This window comes from Brachyhypopomus gauderio, chromosome 4 (assembly GCF_052324685.1).
Source record: "Brachyhypopomus gauderio isolate BG-103 chromosome 4, BGAUD_0.2, whole genome shotgun sequence".
NCBI lineage: Eukaryota > Metazoa > Chordata > Actinopteri > Gymnotiformes > Hypopomidae > Brachyhypopomus > Brachyhypopomus gauderio.
Window position 1 is genome coordinate 27522617 of NC_135214.1, and position 18334 is coordinate 27540950.

The 18334-nt window shown below is 39.2% G+C and overlaps 1 protein-coding gene and 1 long non-coding RNA gene across 2 annotated transcripts; one reads left to right on the plus strand and one right to left on the minus strand.

The window, feature by feature from the left end:
* Window positions 1-3095: 3095 nt before the first annotated feature.
* cdo1 (cysteine dioxygenase, type I) lies at window positions 3096-9594 on the minus strand. Its single transcript, XM_077003493.1, has 5 exons — window positions 9386-9594; window positions 8263-8340; window positions 7430-7587; window positions 6433-6602; window positions 3096-3977 (listed from the first exon to the last, which is right to left on the minus strand). The coding sequence occupies exons 1-5, from the start codon at window positions 9553-9555 to the stop codon at window positions 3948-3950; spliced, it is 606 nt and encodes a 201-aa protein (XP_076859608.1). The 5' UTR covers window positions 9556-9594; the 3' UTR covers window positions 3096-3947.
* Window positions 9595-14252: 4658 nt separating this feature from the next.
* On the plus strand, window positions 14253-18042 carry LOC143511711 (uncharacterized). Its single transcript, XR_013130233.1, has 3 exons — window positions 14253-14338; window positions 14717-14795; window positions 17928-18042. It is a non-coding gene; the product is annotated as an uncharacterized LOC143511711 (long non-coding RNA).
* The last annotated feature ends 292 nt before the right edge of the window (window positions 18043-18334 follow it).

Sequence of the window (18334 nt, forward strand, 5' to 3'; positions counted from 1 at the left end):
AATCATAAATAGCCCTTTTAAAATCCTTTAGGCATCAGGGCCGTAGAATACAGCTTTGTATGATGCACCTTCCTCTCAAAATGAAAGACGTCCATGATTTGAATACAGCTGGTTAATCTTTGTCTTTAAAACCCCCATGTGATATGTTTATGGGTGTTTTGTAAGACCTTGATAATAACAGTAATAACTGATGGAGAAAGGAAGTTTGACTGGTTATTATCTGCACATTAATTACAGTAATAAATACCAAATTGCCATGGTCATCTATCGGCGTCATGTGATATGTATGTTTTCAGTATTCTTGGTAAAAGATTTGTCCTGTCAATTAATGTCGGTCACTTTACCATGTATGTCTTCTGAAGAGAGATATGTCACAGTGTACACAACATCTTATGCTGCTTTCTTCTTCAAATGAGCTAAAGAACACAGTGCACACTGTTATTATACAGTTGCTTTCCTTAACCTAGAAGAAAATAACTAGTTGAAATATATAGTAACATGACAGAAGTTTGTAGACCACAGCTGATTAAAATTTCTGTGTAATAAAAAAAAATTCCAGGCACAACTGTGTCAATACCAGTTGTACTGAAATTTGGAAATTAATTGCAAATTTTGATGCAATGAGACTGAGGTGAGATTTAGTTTCTTCATTACAACTGCTCACAGAATTTCCCCTTTCATTATCCAGGGAGAAAAACCATGGAAAGGTGTGGTAGATAAATACAGCACTAAGGTTTTATGAGTGTTTTCTTTTGAAGTTATCTTTAAATCGATATTGAACAGTAGAAAGTGCATCATACAATTGGGCAATACTTCAAACCAAAAGAGGGAAAACATTATTTTTGTCTAAAAGAGCTAAATAAGTATTGTGCTACCCAAGAGTGAGAATTATCCTACCTACAAACATCACCTACTTATTCACACACATGATCTATTGTATGACAGCTCATACCTTTTGTAATCAAAACAGTCAGATTGCATATTACCTTGTCTTTAATCTAACCCTGGCATATGTCAAAATAAAGTCACAGAACAAACTCTGCTCTTCACCATGTCTTTCCAGGACACAGCTGAACATGTAGACTATGGTAGCTTGAAGCAAAAAGCAATGTGTTTGTTTAACGTGCGATAATGGGGTTTGATACGTGATCAACTGCTCCCTCGGACTGGGCTCAAGGTTCTTGGGAATATTGACTTAGCTAGTAAAATATTTATACTGCCTCCCAATAAAAGCAAGCTAGTACAATCCATCCCGTCCTCACCAGACTGTTATGCAACTTCAGCTTTCGCTAGTTGTTGCGGTAACCCAGAGGAGTATCACATAACACCTTATAAAGCTTAAGTGTTCTAATCATCGCTGGATCCATCAATCGTCTAGACAGGACATTGTTCGTCATAATCAGCATCAAAGGAATCAGTGTTATTTTATACCTTCCTGAAGTTCAAACAATATTGCAGATGCAGAGATTTGTGTATTTTGTGAGGCCATGATTAGATTCACTGCATCTCTTCATGCAAAGGGCAAGTGTCTATTTGGATGTGCATTCTAACTTGAAAAATGGATATGCAAAAAATAAATAAATAAAATCGAATTTGCTCATTTTTCCCTTTAGAACAAATACAGGAGATCTAGTCAGGACATGGCTGGTGTAGGTCTTTCTTCTTTTGATTTGTACAGGGTCTATTAGACTAATATACCTAATGAAAGCCTAATGAATGTTTATCTCAAAAATCCATGTCTATCTCTATCTATGTCCATGACATAGGTAAGCTAAAATGACACATTGATTGATATTAAGACATACTGATGACATACATTCACCGGCCACTTTATTAGGTACACCTGTCCAACTGCTCATTAATGCAAATGTGGAATCAGCCAATAACATTGCAGCAACTCAATGCATTTAGGCATGTAAACATGGCCAAGACGATCTGCTGCAGTTCAAACTGAGGATCAGAATGGAGAAGAAAGGTGATTTAAATGACTTTGAACGTGGCATGGTTGTTGGTGCCAGACGGGCTGGTCTGAGTATTTCAGAAACTGCTGATCTACTGGGATTTTCACACACAACCATCTCTAGGGTTTACAGAGAATGGTCCGAAAAAGAGAAAATATCCAGTGTGCAGCAGTTCTGTGGGCACAAATGCCTTGTTGATGCCAGAGGTCAGAGGAGAATGGTGGGACTGGTTTGAGCTGATAGAACGGTAATAGTAACTCAAATAACTGTCGTTACAACCAAGGCATGCAGAAGAGCATCTCTAAACGCATAACACGTCAAACCTTGAGGTGGATGGGCTACAGCAGCAGAAGACCACACCGAGTGTTACTCCTAAAAACAAGAAACTAAGGCTACAAATCGCACAGACTCATCAAAATCGGACAATAGAAGATTGGAAAAACGTTGCCTGGTCTGATGAGTCTTGATTTCTGCTGTGACATTCGGATGGTAGGGTCAGAATTTGGTGTCAACAACATGGAAGCACGGATCCATTCTTCCTTGTATCAACAGTTCAGGGTGGTGGTGGTGGTGCAATGGTATGGGGGATATTTTCCTGGCACACTATGGGCACATTAGTACCAATTGCGCATGAGTATTTTTGCTGACCATGTCCATCCCTTTATGACCACAGTGTACCCATCTTTTGATGGCTACTTCCAGCAGAATAACGCACCATATCATAAAGCACAAATCATCTCAGACTGGTTTGCTGAACACAAAGAGTTCACTGCACTCAAATGGCCTTCAGTCACCAGATCTCAATCCAATAGAGCACCTGGGATGTGGTTGAAGAGGATGTGTAGCTGACAAATCTGCAGCAAATGCATGATGCTTTCATATAAATATGGACCAGACTCTCTGAGGAATGTTTCTAGTACCTTGTTGAATCTATGCCAGGATTAAGGCAGTTCTGAAGGCAAAAGGGGGTGCAACCCGGTACTAAGAAGGTGTGCCTAATAAAGTGGCCAGTGAGTGTATGCAAGTCATGTAATTTTTAGTATAGTACAGATAAGCCATATTTACAAGCATATGTTCAAAGTGCAACTATGGTTTTATACCCATTTTATAGATAAATAATTAAAATGGACAAAATTTATAGAAATAATATTTTATTGGTGTATAATCAGAGCAAGAATTTTATAGATCACAGCTGCTCTGCTGATGGAATAAGCAGCATTACAGAAATGGCTGTTCAAACTATGCAAACTTATAAATACTTCTACAGTTACAACTGGAAATATTCTGATGAATAACAACTGTTATTCACTGTTCCATTCATTAAATGTTCTACTGCTTTAAAAAAGGAAGCAAGAAAAAAAACTTCATGTAAGACTGCAGTTCAATTTTAAATAAAGGCAAGAAGCTCATGGAAATTGTAGGCAAATCTCGAAACTGAATATGAAAGTCATAACATTGTTTTCTTACATGTTAGACGACATGGAAATCAACATGTCTGCCAAAAAAGTGACCCAATGTGTTTCCAAGCATCATATCCATGAAGGGCATTGTTACTTTGATGTCATCACTGAGCAAAAGAAGTGAAAACACATTCTTCTCATAAATTACACAATTTATCAAGACATCCGTCAGCCCCATTACAGTACAAAAGTGATTACACAGGTTATAGACACACAGGAATGCTGTAAGGAGGGGGGGGGGGTTTCAAGCCTATTCAACAGAGAAGAAATTCATGGCTCGGTGCTACCCATTACTGCTCATCAGACAACCAGCCTGTGATCAGCGGTATACATTTGCTTTTTGTCAAGATAACACTGGATGACTAAACATCTTTTTAATTACCACTGTCCCCGATTCAATGTCCTTTGCAAGTGATGTGTTGAATCAATATTGTTTTTTTTTATTACACAGTATTGCCAGGTCAGTATTGATTCAATGATTCAATTTCCAAATCTGAGAATTCCACGTGTGGTTTTTCCCCCCATCTCAGTTGTTTTCTTGCGAGATTGTAGTTTCCTGCGAAATACAAGAAAATACTGTGTGCAAATCTTGACTTAGCTTGACATTATATGATAACCTCCCATGACTTTAAGATGCAGAAAACACAACAAGTACAGAAACTAGTGAGGTAAGCATATCTGTTCCTCCATATCTTATCAAGCGTCTGATGTTGCAATGCTCCTGCCAGACAGTAGTTTGGTCAAGGTGAGCTTATGCAACTTCTGATTGGCCGATAAGTCCACTATATTTGCATAGGCTGCAGTGGATCATCCACAGGTCTGTTGGCCAGAACACTGACTGCAAGCTCTCACATGTTGAAGGAATTAGGCAGTGTGCAGCCTGCAGAGCTAGCAGTAGTCATCACACACCTGGTAGCTTCAAAGACAAATTCTTAGAATTCAAATGCAATGTACAAAGTGGATCTTATGTATTAAAAACACGGTGAAAACCATAATCATCATGGAATTAGTCAGCTGTAGGAGCAACACGAGTAGATTGTTGCAGTGATGGGATATGTAGCAAGTTAAAATTAGTGCTTTCTTATGAAGGATTTTGCAGTAGTATATAGATGTAATTAAAATTACATATAAAATGTAATCTTGTTGAGACAGGCAATATTGACATAGTCTGTAAAAGCTTTGTGGGGAGCTAAATGCTAAATTCATTGTGTGGGATTTCAGCTACCTTTAGCAGTCATAATCATTTTGATTATTTGCTCTGTATTGAGGCCAGTAAGCAACTGCATAAAAGTTAAGCTTAAAAAGGCAATGTCCATCTGAGCCTTCTGTGGAATTTGAGAGGACTGGCTGCACAAAAAAGCCTTTTAAAAGTGATTGAAAGCTAGATCCTTTTTTGTGAGGCATGAGCAGATGCATCCACTTGGTTAAATGCACACTAGCAGACCTGGGGTCCCCTGTACAACACCACAAATGCCTCACCTCAAACTTCAGATTCATCTGATGAAACATTTCAAACTGATCCATGCTTGCGGTCTTTATAACTAAGAGACTGCTAGACTCTATAACCACTCAGTGTCAATGGAACCCAACACTGTAACAATCAGTCAAGGATGTTCATGAGGTTTATATGTATCGCTAAAAATGGAGATCTAGGGGATTAAACCATAACCATCACACAGCCTTCTTAACCTACAGTGTAGCCTAGAGTGGCAAGAAGTACCTTTTGGTCATAAAAATGCATTTATATGAAACTATATATTCCCCAACGCTCTACAATATTCCTGAATTCTGTTTATTAAAAAAAAATACAACCAGGGAAACACAGTGGCTTGGTGGTTAGCATGTTTGCCTCTCAGCCCTGGGGTCTTGGGTTCAAGTCCCTATCAGAGTCCCTACATCAGGGGTGCCCACAAGTTTTCAGCTTGTGAGCTACTTATAAGGTGACCAAGTCAGAAAGATCTACCTTTTCAAGACCGCTCTGAGTGAGATTTGAGCCTGGAGGGGGTGGCGTTTTGTGCCCAGTGGTGGATGGTGCTGTCACTAGGGTCTGTCCTCTCTCCCCTTCCTGCACCCCATTCAGTCCCCCAGGGGGCTGTGGTTTCCGGTAGAGAATATGCTGTGCACAATTGGCTGCTGCTTCTTGCCGGTGTGTGATTGGTCGTGTAAGACTTGTACATGTGTTAGAGTTGTGAAGCGACCTTGGCTATCTTGAAGGGTGCTACATAAATTGAACATTCATTCATATATATAATCAAGGCAGAGGTTCAGTCTTAACTAATTTTATCAACGGCCCTGTCTTTTCTTTGTGTACAGAAATTCTCTTTCCAAATCCCAGATATCCCTGATCCCTGTCTTCCATTATTAAGGCGTAAATAGCTATGACGGGAGTGTTAATTTACGTTAATTTTGGTGATGTTGGCAGTCATTATAAGGTCCATCTTGCCTTTATGGTAAGATTAAAATCAGGCCATTGGCTAGAACAGAAAGGTCAGATAGAGATAAGACACTAATAAGTTAAGCCCTGACCCTGATTTACCCTATTACAAAGCTTTAGCTTTACTTTAGTGATGAGACCAGGGCGAAACTCTGCAGCACAGTATTTCAACTAAAGCTGTCTTTAGGGATTTTTGTAATGAGAAATACACCATTTGGTAGTATTGTACATGCTATACAATACATATAGTACATATAGTACATGCTACGTGCTTGTAAGTCGTAAGTGAAGGTGACTGTGCTTGTGTTTTAGGCTTGAAAACATTATTTTAAAAATGCATTAATGATGAAACATTATAACACGATTCTATTGAGTCACCTTGATGTAAACTAGACAAGTTTAATTCCTTGGACTGACCTTAGACATATTGCCATACATTTTGGACAAAAAACCATGACTAAAATGGTGTGGAATTTTGAGAGGACTATGACGATTTGATCAGAGTTCTAGCTGAGCGTGGTATATGGGTATGGAGAGTCTGGTGTAGTAATGAAATGTGACTAATAAACATACTTACAAATGGTGTGCTCTGCCCAAATTTGCTCCAGAATGTCATTCTGACGGTGTTCCTGTGCCCTGTTCGCTGGTCAAATGTCTGGCAGTGTGTGAAGGGAGGGCTGTACAGATGCAAGCTGACTGCACATTCTGTGTGACTGACGTTCTCTACCCGGTGCAGGCCTATGGAATCTGTATCACACACACATTCCAGGGGAAACATGCAAAAGACATATTAGAAGACACATAGTACCATGTATCATACTTCACACACAAGTGACACAATCCAGCAAGGAGTTGTAGCTTTAGCCGATATGACTGAAATGAAAATAATTGTAATTAATTGATTGATTGATTAATTTATGCATTGTATTTTAATTTATAGAACATGTTCAAACACTATTCATTTTTTATTTACATTCCAAAGAAAAAGTAAAGCCAGGGGCCAAAAACAATACATAAATAAAAAATCTTATATTTCAGTTTTTCAAAATAACAACTTTGCACTTAAAGGAACTAAAGCTTTAAATAAAAACTGTTTCTTATTTATTTTAAATACATACATTTATGTATGAAAAAAACATGACCAAAAGTATAAATCCTTTGATCGATATGCCTTTAAGATCATTAAAACCAATCACTAAGGTGTGTTCAAACTTTTGACTTGTACTGCAAGTACTTCAAGTTCTATTTAAATACTTCACTTCATATTTATAGTCTTAGTCATGTAATGGAAGATGAGCAATATTTAAAGCTAGGGTTGGCATTGACTAGAGTTAGTAGTAGATCAAATTACTGGACCTTCTTTGGAACAGAAATATACTCTCATATTTTACTGTATAGAACATTATTAACTATGAAATTAATATCAATGACCCTAACCGTAGGAACACAACACAAAATGTTACAAATTATTTGATATGGCTCTAAAGATTACTAAAGATCATTACAATAAAGGTATTTTGGATACAGGTACCATTTTGTGCCCCATTGCAACAAGCAATATAAGACGGCATTACCATTGATGTAAGCACACTGGTTTTCCATTAAGATTCGCTGAGATTTCTGGGCCATGTCACCGTGGGCTTTACGATCAGGCCAATCGAACAGCGTCTCCTTCAGCTGGCCCTGCAGTAGCTTCAAGAAGCAGTGGGAGTCTGTGTGGTCGTGGATACTACTGCAAGGTGTGCACAGCACAGGGGCACAGTCAGACAGAGGTAACGTCCACGTCACTCACAAACAGCCCTGAGATCCTTACTGCACCAGAAACGTGTGCAGCAACTGCTGCTGCATTTAAGAAAGTTTATTTTATCTTGGATGAAAATAACCTCTGTGAGAAAAGCACAAAGAATGGAGTCAGCTGGCATTGCTGAGGAAGCAGTTCCAGCACTGCACGATAATGGCATGATATTTTATGGAAACCTATCATTTCACACTCACCCAGTATTTTAATGGTCTAACCCAATGGTGCATATAAAAGTTTTGCTTTGGTAAACAAGTATTTCTGAAGTTTTGAAAATGCCGATTCAAGTAAACGGATCAAGATATAAAAACACTTTTGATGCACAATGTCACAAGATCAATTTATAACCTCACCACTTCTAGATTAGGAGGCTGCTGAACCCCATCTGCTTGTGTGTCTCCAAAGGGACACGGATATTAAATAGAATTTTTAAAAATAGAATTAAATAGAATTATTGAATTGAAACATGTTCTTTACATTACAGTGACTGTTCATGAAAGACTGATATATACATAAAACTGATATACCAATGTGCAAATTGAATATGAACTTCTCTACTACAACACCACAGCAGTTGATGCAATTTCAAGGGTGTCAACAACTCCATACCTGCCATGGCCCTCTCCCCAACAGAGAATCATAAGGTTGAACTTGCCGTTTCCCTCATCGACAAGATTCCTGGTATACCTGCATGAACACATTAAAAAGCCCTTTAAAACTCACGACATTCATTTATCTCTTCGATCCTCTGGTTAGCTACAATTCATATCCATACATTTCTGTCTTAAGCACTAAAAAGCCGAAAACAGAAAACATTTTAATATAAATACATAATGCAGAACAAACGAATATGCGATGACTTGGCAACCCACAGTTTTTACTTAATATATTTGCATCTTTTTTTTCAGAAATTGAAAAATCATCTGGCGAAGATGTAAACTCGACAGAATGAATCACAGCTCACAAATGAGGCACTTCACATCCTCGTAAATGAACACTTGTACACTACTTGCATTAACTTTCACAGATTATATTAAACCAGGCTATTTAATTCATATTAATGGCTGAGTGCTTCTCAGTAAAACTGCATGTACTTGATTCTGTAATCTTTTAAATATCCGTAATTAAATAATGTCTGATGACTACCCTAGAGAGAGCTCAACGTGAATGGAATTGTAAGAGCGCTTGCAAGAATTTACGGCTCGTTTTATATGTTAATTTTAGAAGTACACTGAATAAGAACCACTTCATTTATAAACATGAAACCTGAGTTTTCACTGGAACATTCCGACTCGGACCTCGACCAGAATCGTGCAGCAAACAGCGGGTGTGGTCCCTGCTCCCCCGGCTGTGATTGGCGCCCACACCCCCTCCCTTTAAATACCTCCTCTTGAAACGCTTTTTTCTAAACAGAGTTATCTGTATTGGGCTGACAGCGTAGCCTGACGAGCTCAACACATTTAACTCCAAAACCGAAAGATGTACGCAATCTGAGCAAATAGTTATGTGGAAAACACAGCTAGCTTAGTTATCTGTTGTTACAGTGCAGTTTCCCACTTGAAAAGAGCTGCATTTAAGAAACTTTCTTTCCATGCTCATACAATATTAATGTCCTTCTCATAAGCGACACACAAACTCTTCAATATAATGTATGCAAAACGCAATAACAATAATACAATAATCGTCATAATAATAATAATAATCGCAATGATAACAATCTTCATCATCTTACCTGTATTGGTCAAATTTAGCAAATTTCATCCATTCCTGGGGTTTACTTTCATACGCCTCCATAATGTTCTGCACTTCCTCTATATTGATACTGTCGCTCTCGAAAATTTTGTGCAGAATTTTAATAAGATCATCCAGCGTCTCTGGTTTCACCACATCGGTTTGCTCCATCTTCCTTTGGGCGTCTGTTGTTCTAAGCTACAGTGAATGAGCAGTACTCACGTTTTATAGATTTTGGCAAAACTTTAATGGACTGTACCACTGTGCAGCGAGATGTAGGCTGTCTATAGAATCAATTTTAAAGCAATATCACGACTGAAAAACTCCATTTAATGTTTGAATTAGATGCCTACAATGACGTACTTGTTAGATTCAAACAGAAAGATAAAATCTGCGAACAAAATCGGAAGCACGTCTGAGTTAACTCTCAAACAACTTATCACCCCTATCCGTTGGATCAATCTGCCAAGCATTCTAGTTTTCAGCTGGGCTGCAGTTCAAGTACGGACCAGAAAAGCAACGGTCCAAGGGCCTGAAATCTGGAAGAGTGCAGGCGTAGGCGTTAAACTCTATAAGTTTGCTCTATAAGTTTCTAAGATATTCTTACTTTTGGAGAAGACCGACTGCAACAATCCATTGAGAGTCGTTTGCTGAATTTATTTATTTGTACTTGTTCAAAAATATTTTGACGTAACTGTAACTATCTATCTTACACTAGAGCATTGCCTCTGAATATTTGAGAGAATGTTAGGGTGACAAACAAAGTTGTAATTGTAAAGTTCCTCGTGCCAAATTACTGTTATTTTGAGTACTGTGGAGTAGCTATAGGTAGTGTAAGATACTAACGTTATACATAGCAAAATCACCACTGCTGAATTAACGTGAACTAGATGACGTAAACAGCGTTGAAACTTGAAGACCCATATCACGGAAAACTGCATTTACCCTCGCTTTAGCTATCTAATTTTGAAAGAATTGCTCCTCTGATCACGTTCATATATATGAACAAACTATTGTGACAATACATAATATATACATTACTAAACAGGGGCGCATATGGCACTGGGGACGGGGACGGGTGGGGGGGGGGGGGGAGACATGTCCCCTCCAGATTTATATTGACCCCATCCGAAATCTAGCATCTACAAGCATAAACGTATATATTGTACAGCTTGGTCCCCCTCACTTCAGAATTTCCATCTGCGCCGATGTTACTAAATGAATAAGGTAATAGCCTGAAGCATATTGTGCTTGGCCTATAAGTCAGTAGAGTTTATTATGAAAGCCTCCATAACTCTTGGCTTTACAGAGTAATTGGATGGGCAGTATATCTGCTGTGTGTTTGATGACTGAGGCATATACCCAAGATATGTATTGTATGACCATAGAGTTGTACTGCATGATAAGTTTGTAAATGCATTGTGAGACTCTTGTGTCAGACACACAGCTTCACACTATATATGGTGCCAAGAGAAATTCCACTAAACTAAATATGCTGCAGTCTTTTCATGTGTGCAGATATTTTTCCATTGGTACTGTGCATTTTTTTTAAAGAATTGGCTCAATGTGAGCTCAGGTTGTTGTTTGGGTATTTACTGAAAATTTTATCTCAAAGTTGAATATCCTTTCATAAATGTTTTCATTTGACCATGGATACGTGGAATATAAAAACCACAAAAAATGTGAACTTGGAGCACAACTGTAGGCCAGCTGTTACTGATTTTCAGACTAGATGCTTTTGAATTTCAAATTGTTATACAGTATATGCTTAATTACTTTGCAAATTATTATTTTGAGTTGCAAATATTGCAAATGAAGGCTAAGAATATAAAAGAGTATATAAAAACACGCGCTTTTCATGTACCTTTAGAAAATTTGGTTTTACCTTTCGTAAACGGCCCATGTTCAAATTTTCCCTGTGATGTTCACATAACGTTTGTGTGACTTTGTGTTGCCAGCGACAGTCATTCGTTTTTAAGCGACCATTTTTCAACGTCTCTTGATCCCTTAAGCGACAAACGTAGACGTAGACGATAATATAGACATATACTGCATAAGTCATGTTTTGTCTCATTGTGGCTTGCCCTACCGAGGCAGTGTAGAACGTTTCTAATGAACTCGACACTCACTGGGGAGGCAGACATATATAAATGAGGTTATTCTGATATCGGAGAGGGTCGCAGTCTGTGGGCTACTGTAATTTAGCTTGTTGTGTCATACACCTTTACAGAGGATATAGGAAAATGCACTCTTGCATATTCATATTTAAAGATCAGAAATTGAGGGCTGTGTCATAGTCAGTTATTGTTGTTATGATGGGTTTGTTTCATTTTCATTATGAATCTAGATAAAAAAATTGTGTGCTTCTTTCTTCCAGAATAATTGACCTTTCGAGGAAGCAACAAGTTTCATTTTGTTTGTTTGTGTCATTTGACTCTTGTTTGCCTGCGGACGGCATTATCAGTGAGTGAAGGGTGGTGCTTCCCAAAGTTCGTTTGTGGGCATGGTTTGCCCCGGAGCAAGAAGGTGGTGTTGCATGTTGCTCGCCCTGCCCAAGTGGGCACGGTGCCGGCTGCATCCCTCCTATAGGATGGCGCAGCCGCATACTGTTCCTGTGTCCATGCAGGCTGGCAGGCATGTGTTTGGTAGGGGGTACACCCAACAACCCCCAGCAACCTCTTGTCACCCAACATCCACATGTCATTGGCACACAGCTCTATAATTGTCAATTTTCTTTCTGCTGGCATTCTTTATGCCCAACAGAATCTCAACAACGACTCAACAATTCTCCACTTTTCACAAAGACATCTTGACTCTTTTAACATGCATATTAAAATCAGCAAAGGGTTTTTCCAAACTTCCAAATTACACAAACTACACAGAGTATGTTCAGCTTAATTTGGAAACACATCTTTGTTGCAAATACCTCCAGATCACTGAGAAGTGATGAGACCACATTACTTGCAGTACTACTTCCTGATAATTAGACAACAATACCTGCACACCTGGTTTTCATGCTTTCTGAAGAAGGAAGTATCCACAGTATGTAAATCACACTGTACAGTAAAATTACTCTCAAGGCAGTTGTAAAACTGATGAGCATTGTCTAATTATTTTGGAAAACCAGATTGTGTGACAGACTGTATTGTACATGTTTCTTGTGCACATATCAATTTAAACTTTGCTTTATTTTCAAGCACTGTCCTCCCATGTAAAAGGCTTTGTCTTTCGTCTTGACAGTGAAATGAGCCGGATCCCTGTCATACTTATTAAAATGCTCCTAAACAGGTTGGAAATATTTTAAATTATTGTAATGTCCAAGTGAACATAGGTTCAATAGGGAGTGTTCTTGCGCCATCACATGGGCAAATAAACACAATGGAGATCTGTGAACACACACACACACACACACACACTCATGATACACTGTATAGCCAAAAGTATTCGCTTACCCATGCAAATTTTCGGAATCAAGTGTTCCAATCACTTCCATGGCCACAGGTTTATAAAATTAAGCACCTAGGCATGCAGACTGTTTTTACAAACATTTGTGAGAGAATGGGTCGCTCTCAGGAGCTCAATGAATTCAAGTGTGGAACTGAGATAGGATGCCACCTGTGCAACAAATCTAGTCGTGAACTTTCCTCACTTTCCTCAAATATTCCACAGTCAACTGTCAGCTGTGTTAAAAGAAAATGGAAGTGTTTGGGAATGACAGCAATATGAAGCACATATTCCGAAGAGGTCGCCAACTTTCTGCAGTCGATCACTACAGACATTCAAACTTCATGTGGCCTTCAGATTAACTAAACTGCACAGAGAGCTTCGGGGAATGGGTTTCCATGGTCAAGCAGCTGCATTCAAGCCATACATCACCAAGTGCAATGCAACGTGTCGGATGCAGTGGTGTAAAGCACGCCACTGGACTCTAGAGCAGCGGAAGCATGTTCTCTGGAATAACAAATCGTGTTTCTCCATCTGGCAATGTGATGGATGAGTCTGGGTTTGGCGGTTGTCAGGAGAATGATACTTGTCTGACTGCATTGTGCCAAGTGTAAAGTTTGGTGGAGCTGGGATTATGGTGTGGGGTTGTTCCAGTGAAAGGAACACTGAATGCTTCAGCATACCAAAACATTTTGGACAATTCCATACTCCCAACAGTTTGGAGCTGGCCCCTTCCTCTTCCAACATGACTGTGCACTAGTGCACAAAGCAAGGCCCATGAAGACATGGATGGCAGAGTCTGGTGTGGATGAACTTGACTGGCACAGAAGTCACGGTTTTATACTATATTAAGCAGTATTTATTTAATAGCAAGAGAGTTACAAAACATAAAAGTATGATGTGAAGCTTACGCTTCATGCAGTAACTCTGAACTGTCTCTCTCAGTCCAGATTCTTTATAGTCAAAGTGTGTGTAGAAAAACTAAGGATGCTGCTTCCCAGGAGCAGTTATCAGTTTCCCTGGGATTCAACCTTGGGTGCATAGAAACGGATAAGCAATATTATCTCTAACTCTGCTGCTGCACAGAAGACTTTAGTCTTACAGAAAAAACATCTTCAAAATGGTTACAGTTAATTACTAAGCAGTGCAAGCAGTACTTTTCACACAGACTGCACTATAGTATCTGCATGGGCATGATTAACATGAATCACACATGAATATAATCAATATTTCTTTCACACTGGCCAGCACAGAGTCCTGACCTCAGCCCGATAGAACACCTTTGGGATGAATTAGAGCAGAGACTGAGAGCCAGGCCTTCTCGTCCAACATCAGTACGTGACCTCACAAATGTGCTTCTGGAAGAATGGTCAAAAATCCCCATAAACACACTCCTAAAACTTGTAGACAGCATTCACAGAAGAGTTGAAGCTGTTCTAGCTGCAAAGGGTGGACCAACGTCATATTGAACTCTATGGATTCGGAATGGGATGTCACTGTGTCAAGGAAGGTGAGTGAATACTTTTGGCAATATACTGTATATATAGGTTATATACAAATTTTGAAAAAGCTAGCATGTCAAGACATAAATAAATGGATGAGATGCAGTTTGTGAGGCCTGATACTCTTTTTATATTACTTTAAAGGCCTAGCTAGAACAATTGGTATGATTTGAGACAAAACAAAAGAGATGTTAGTTGACTTCAGAATAACATGGGGTGATCATTCTCCACTCAGCATCAATAGTTGCTCTCTGGAAATTGTCACAAGCACCATGTTCCTTGGAGTTCACCTAGCAGAGAACCTCATATGGACAGCTCCATAGTCAGGAAAGCCCAGTGACTATTTCCTGAGGAGCCTTCCAACATCCTAACCATGTTCTTCAAAGGGTTGATGGCGAGTATCCTGAGTTCCTGCACCACTGCCTACCACTTCTCTATCTCGGACCACAAAACCGTGAGAGAACAGTGAGTATAACTGATTGCCAAGGCCTCTCTCCACTTGACACCACACAACGCATTCACAATGCTACCAGTTCTTTTTGTGATCCCACACAAACTCTTCCCTTTCTTACTGTCTGTGAAGAGGTACCAAAGCATTTGGGCCATCATGGCCAGACTGTGCAACAGTTTCTTCCTCCAAACCATCAGACTCTTCAACTCTCAGAGACCGACAACAAATATAATAGTATTCTGTTGAATACTCATTCCCTGTTCAAAACAAAATTTACTGTTGTACTGGCTCAGTGACTGGTGTTTGCTCTAAGCATATCTGCCAAAATGTTACAGTATGTTACATTCACTCACATTACTCAATGTTACCCAATGTTCACCAACTAGTACACAGTGTGGTCCTGTATATTTCTAACTTTATCAGAAAGTTCTTTTTTGAGGCTAGGTTAACGTAGGTAGCTGTCAAAACATTATTTAATGTAATCAATATTCAAACAGATAGAGAATAAAATTTTTATTAACTGAACTATGTTTTGCAGTAAGATTGTGGTCTTAAAAACGATCCCCATCTATTCATCGATTCTGATTGATTTGCACTTATTGAAATACTAGTATTGATTAATTGCACATACTGTTTAGTTTCAATCTTGTTCTGTAACTTACTGTATATATTATATGTTATTTTTTTTCTCCTAGTTCAATAGCATCTTGGACTCAAGCCTCCTGAACATTCTAATGTGCATTCTATGAGTGATGTCAATGTATTCCATTGATTGTTGAATTGTGTTACCCTCCAAAACATTTGGACTTTAGGTCATTGCCTAGGTCATTACATGCAAAAATGTTTAACTTGTCAATAGCATAATCTGTACATTTCAATCAAATGTTTTTGATACATTTTGGTAAGTTATCCCGAATTGATAAATTGTTCTCAGGTGAATCTTGGCATTCCATTAAGAAGACGAATTTGTGAAGGTTTAGATCAATCAATGGTCTCAACCATAGGTTAGAGGTGCATCTCATGAACCTTCAACTGATAAACATTTATAGATACAAAACACCGTAGTGTCACAAAGTCTCACAATAGTAAGACAAGGTCATGTACAAGGTGAACAGCCAAGAAGAAGAGGAGTAAGAGTGAGGGGACAAAACAGAGAAAGAGGAGTAAGAAACACTCATCTCTTAGAATAGCAGCTTGAGACAAAGTACTCAACTTACCCTCATTTAGATATACAGCAATTCGATCTGGCAAACATTTTTTTAATCTTCCAATTCCCTCAACGACTCTAGATCAGACCTTATGAGTGGCAACCCACTCATCATATAGGAGAGCTTTCTCCATTGCAAACTCCACTTAAGAGAGTTCAGACGACAGATGAGTTTTCAAGGCTTTATACTCTATACTTTCAGACGATGACAATGATGAGCACACATCTTGAGCTTTTCCAGTTAGCTTGCATTGAAGCAACAATGTCCAAAACTCCTTAGGCCACTTAAAAGAAACAGCAATACATTCAAAAATACTGAACTAGGTATCCACTCAGACTCATGAAATGGAGGAACAAGGGCAATGTGCTTAGTGATAGAAAAAGATGGTGATGACTCACTACCTACTGCTGCCTCAGCACCAGAGCTAACAGGAACCAGAGAGAATGTCGAAGGTGCATGCCCAGTAGGAAGACCTGGAAAAGGATCCAACCGGATCCCAGTTTTTGGAAAAAAATCTGTCTCCCTCAGTTCCAACTAACGTAGACAAATTTCTCTATTTCCATCTGATGAGAAGCTAGCTTGTAGTCAAACTCCGCTTTTTCCTGCTCTTCCCACTCCTCTCTTATCTCTAGGGCCAGGTGACAAAGAAAGTGGTTCAAACCTAGGCAATGTTGCCTAGACTATAGGAGATGTACTAACACCCTCCTTCTCAGACACAACTGGAGTATGTGTGTCTCCCCCATGATTCTTACCTGTGCTACCAACAGAAGGTGTGAGCGCTTCTTGTTCAGAGTGACCAAGCTCCATCAATTTATCAAGCACACCAAGTAAACCAAGGAAACTGGACCATGGACGACACCAAAGCAAATAACATAATAAAAAGAAACATACCTTAAGCTAGTAAACAATCTCTAAATCTAAGAAAACAAAATAATGAACTCTCTCTGCCTAATCTATTAATCAAAATATACCAAGGATGGTGTCCGCCCCTTACCCAAGGTGTGTAGACAAAGACATTCTCATCCTTACCTGTCCATCCCCAAAACCAACAAAGAAGACAATAAAATCAAAACCACCACTGATGTCCAGTAAGGCTCATTTCCTCATATCTACAGAATGTAACTCAACCCCAACCGCAGGTTGACACACCAAACAGTTGGTCTGAGCAGTATGGCCCAAAACCGCTCTTTATCTATGGTCTCTCTCCCTCCCTCTCTCTCTCTCTCTCTCTCTCTCTCTCTCTCTCTCTCTCTCTCTCTCTCTCTCTCTCTCTCTCTCTTTACCTATGGTCTCTCTCCCTCTCTCTCTCTCTCTCTCTCTCTCTCTCTTTATCTATGGTCTCTCTCTTTTCTCCTCTCTTCGTCTTCTAGTGGCATCCCTGTAAAAAGGTGAGGCTGCACCTGTAAAACACTAAGTTATGGCCTGCGTGCACATGCACGTAACAATATTGACATATTTGGCAATGTTTGAAATATATGTAACTGTTTCTTGTCCAAAATGGACATTATATGTACTTCATTATTCATTTTGTGCTGTTGTGTATCAAGAAGCTGGAATCAAGAGAACCATTATACTCTTTTATATACCTGAATAAGGCAAAATTCAGAAGAAATGGTCAAAACTTGATTGGCCAACAGCTACCATTGATGTGCCAGACCAACGGGGAGGAAACATCACAATGTGTGCCGCTGTCAGAGAATGGCATGCTGACACATATTCCCATGATAGGGTCCTATAACACACAGCATCTCGTCACATTCATGCACATCCTCTACAGGGATCTCATCCCTGATAATGAGAGATGTGATTCAAGAGGTTTTGTCAAAATTTGTGGCCATTTGGGATAATGTGAGTTTTCACCACTCTAACACAGGCAATGCTTTGCCATTCATCACTGATGGAATTCCTCCCACCCTATTCCCCATTCTTGTACCCTAGTTGAGGAGATTGAAGGTGTACGATCACCAACCGCACACCCAGATGAACCTGCTGATTGCCATGGATGCATCTTGTGAGGATATAACAGTAGATGGCTGCAGAGGATGGATTAAACACTCCAGGAGATTCTTTCCATACTGCATTGCAAAGGAAGATATCCAGTGTGACTTAGATGAAAACATGTGGCCCAACAGAGAGGAGTGACAGGATGTATAGAACAGAAAGAACTATAATTCCTAATGTTGTTGTCTCGGGTTGTTTTGAATGTCTAGATTAAGTTTCTAAGTTTGTAATTTGAGTGTAACACATACAGTTTTAATTGATATGCCACAGAATGGGCAGTGTTCTTATAATCAATAGCTAGTTTCCATCAGAATATACTTAGGCTACAGTGTACAGTACACTGT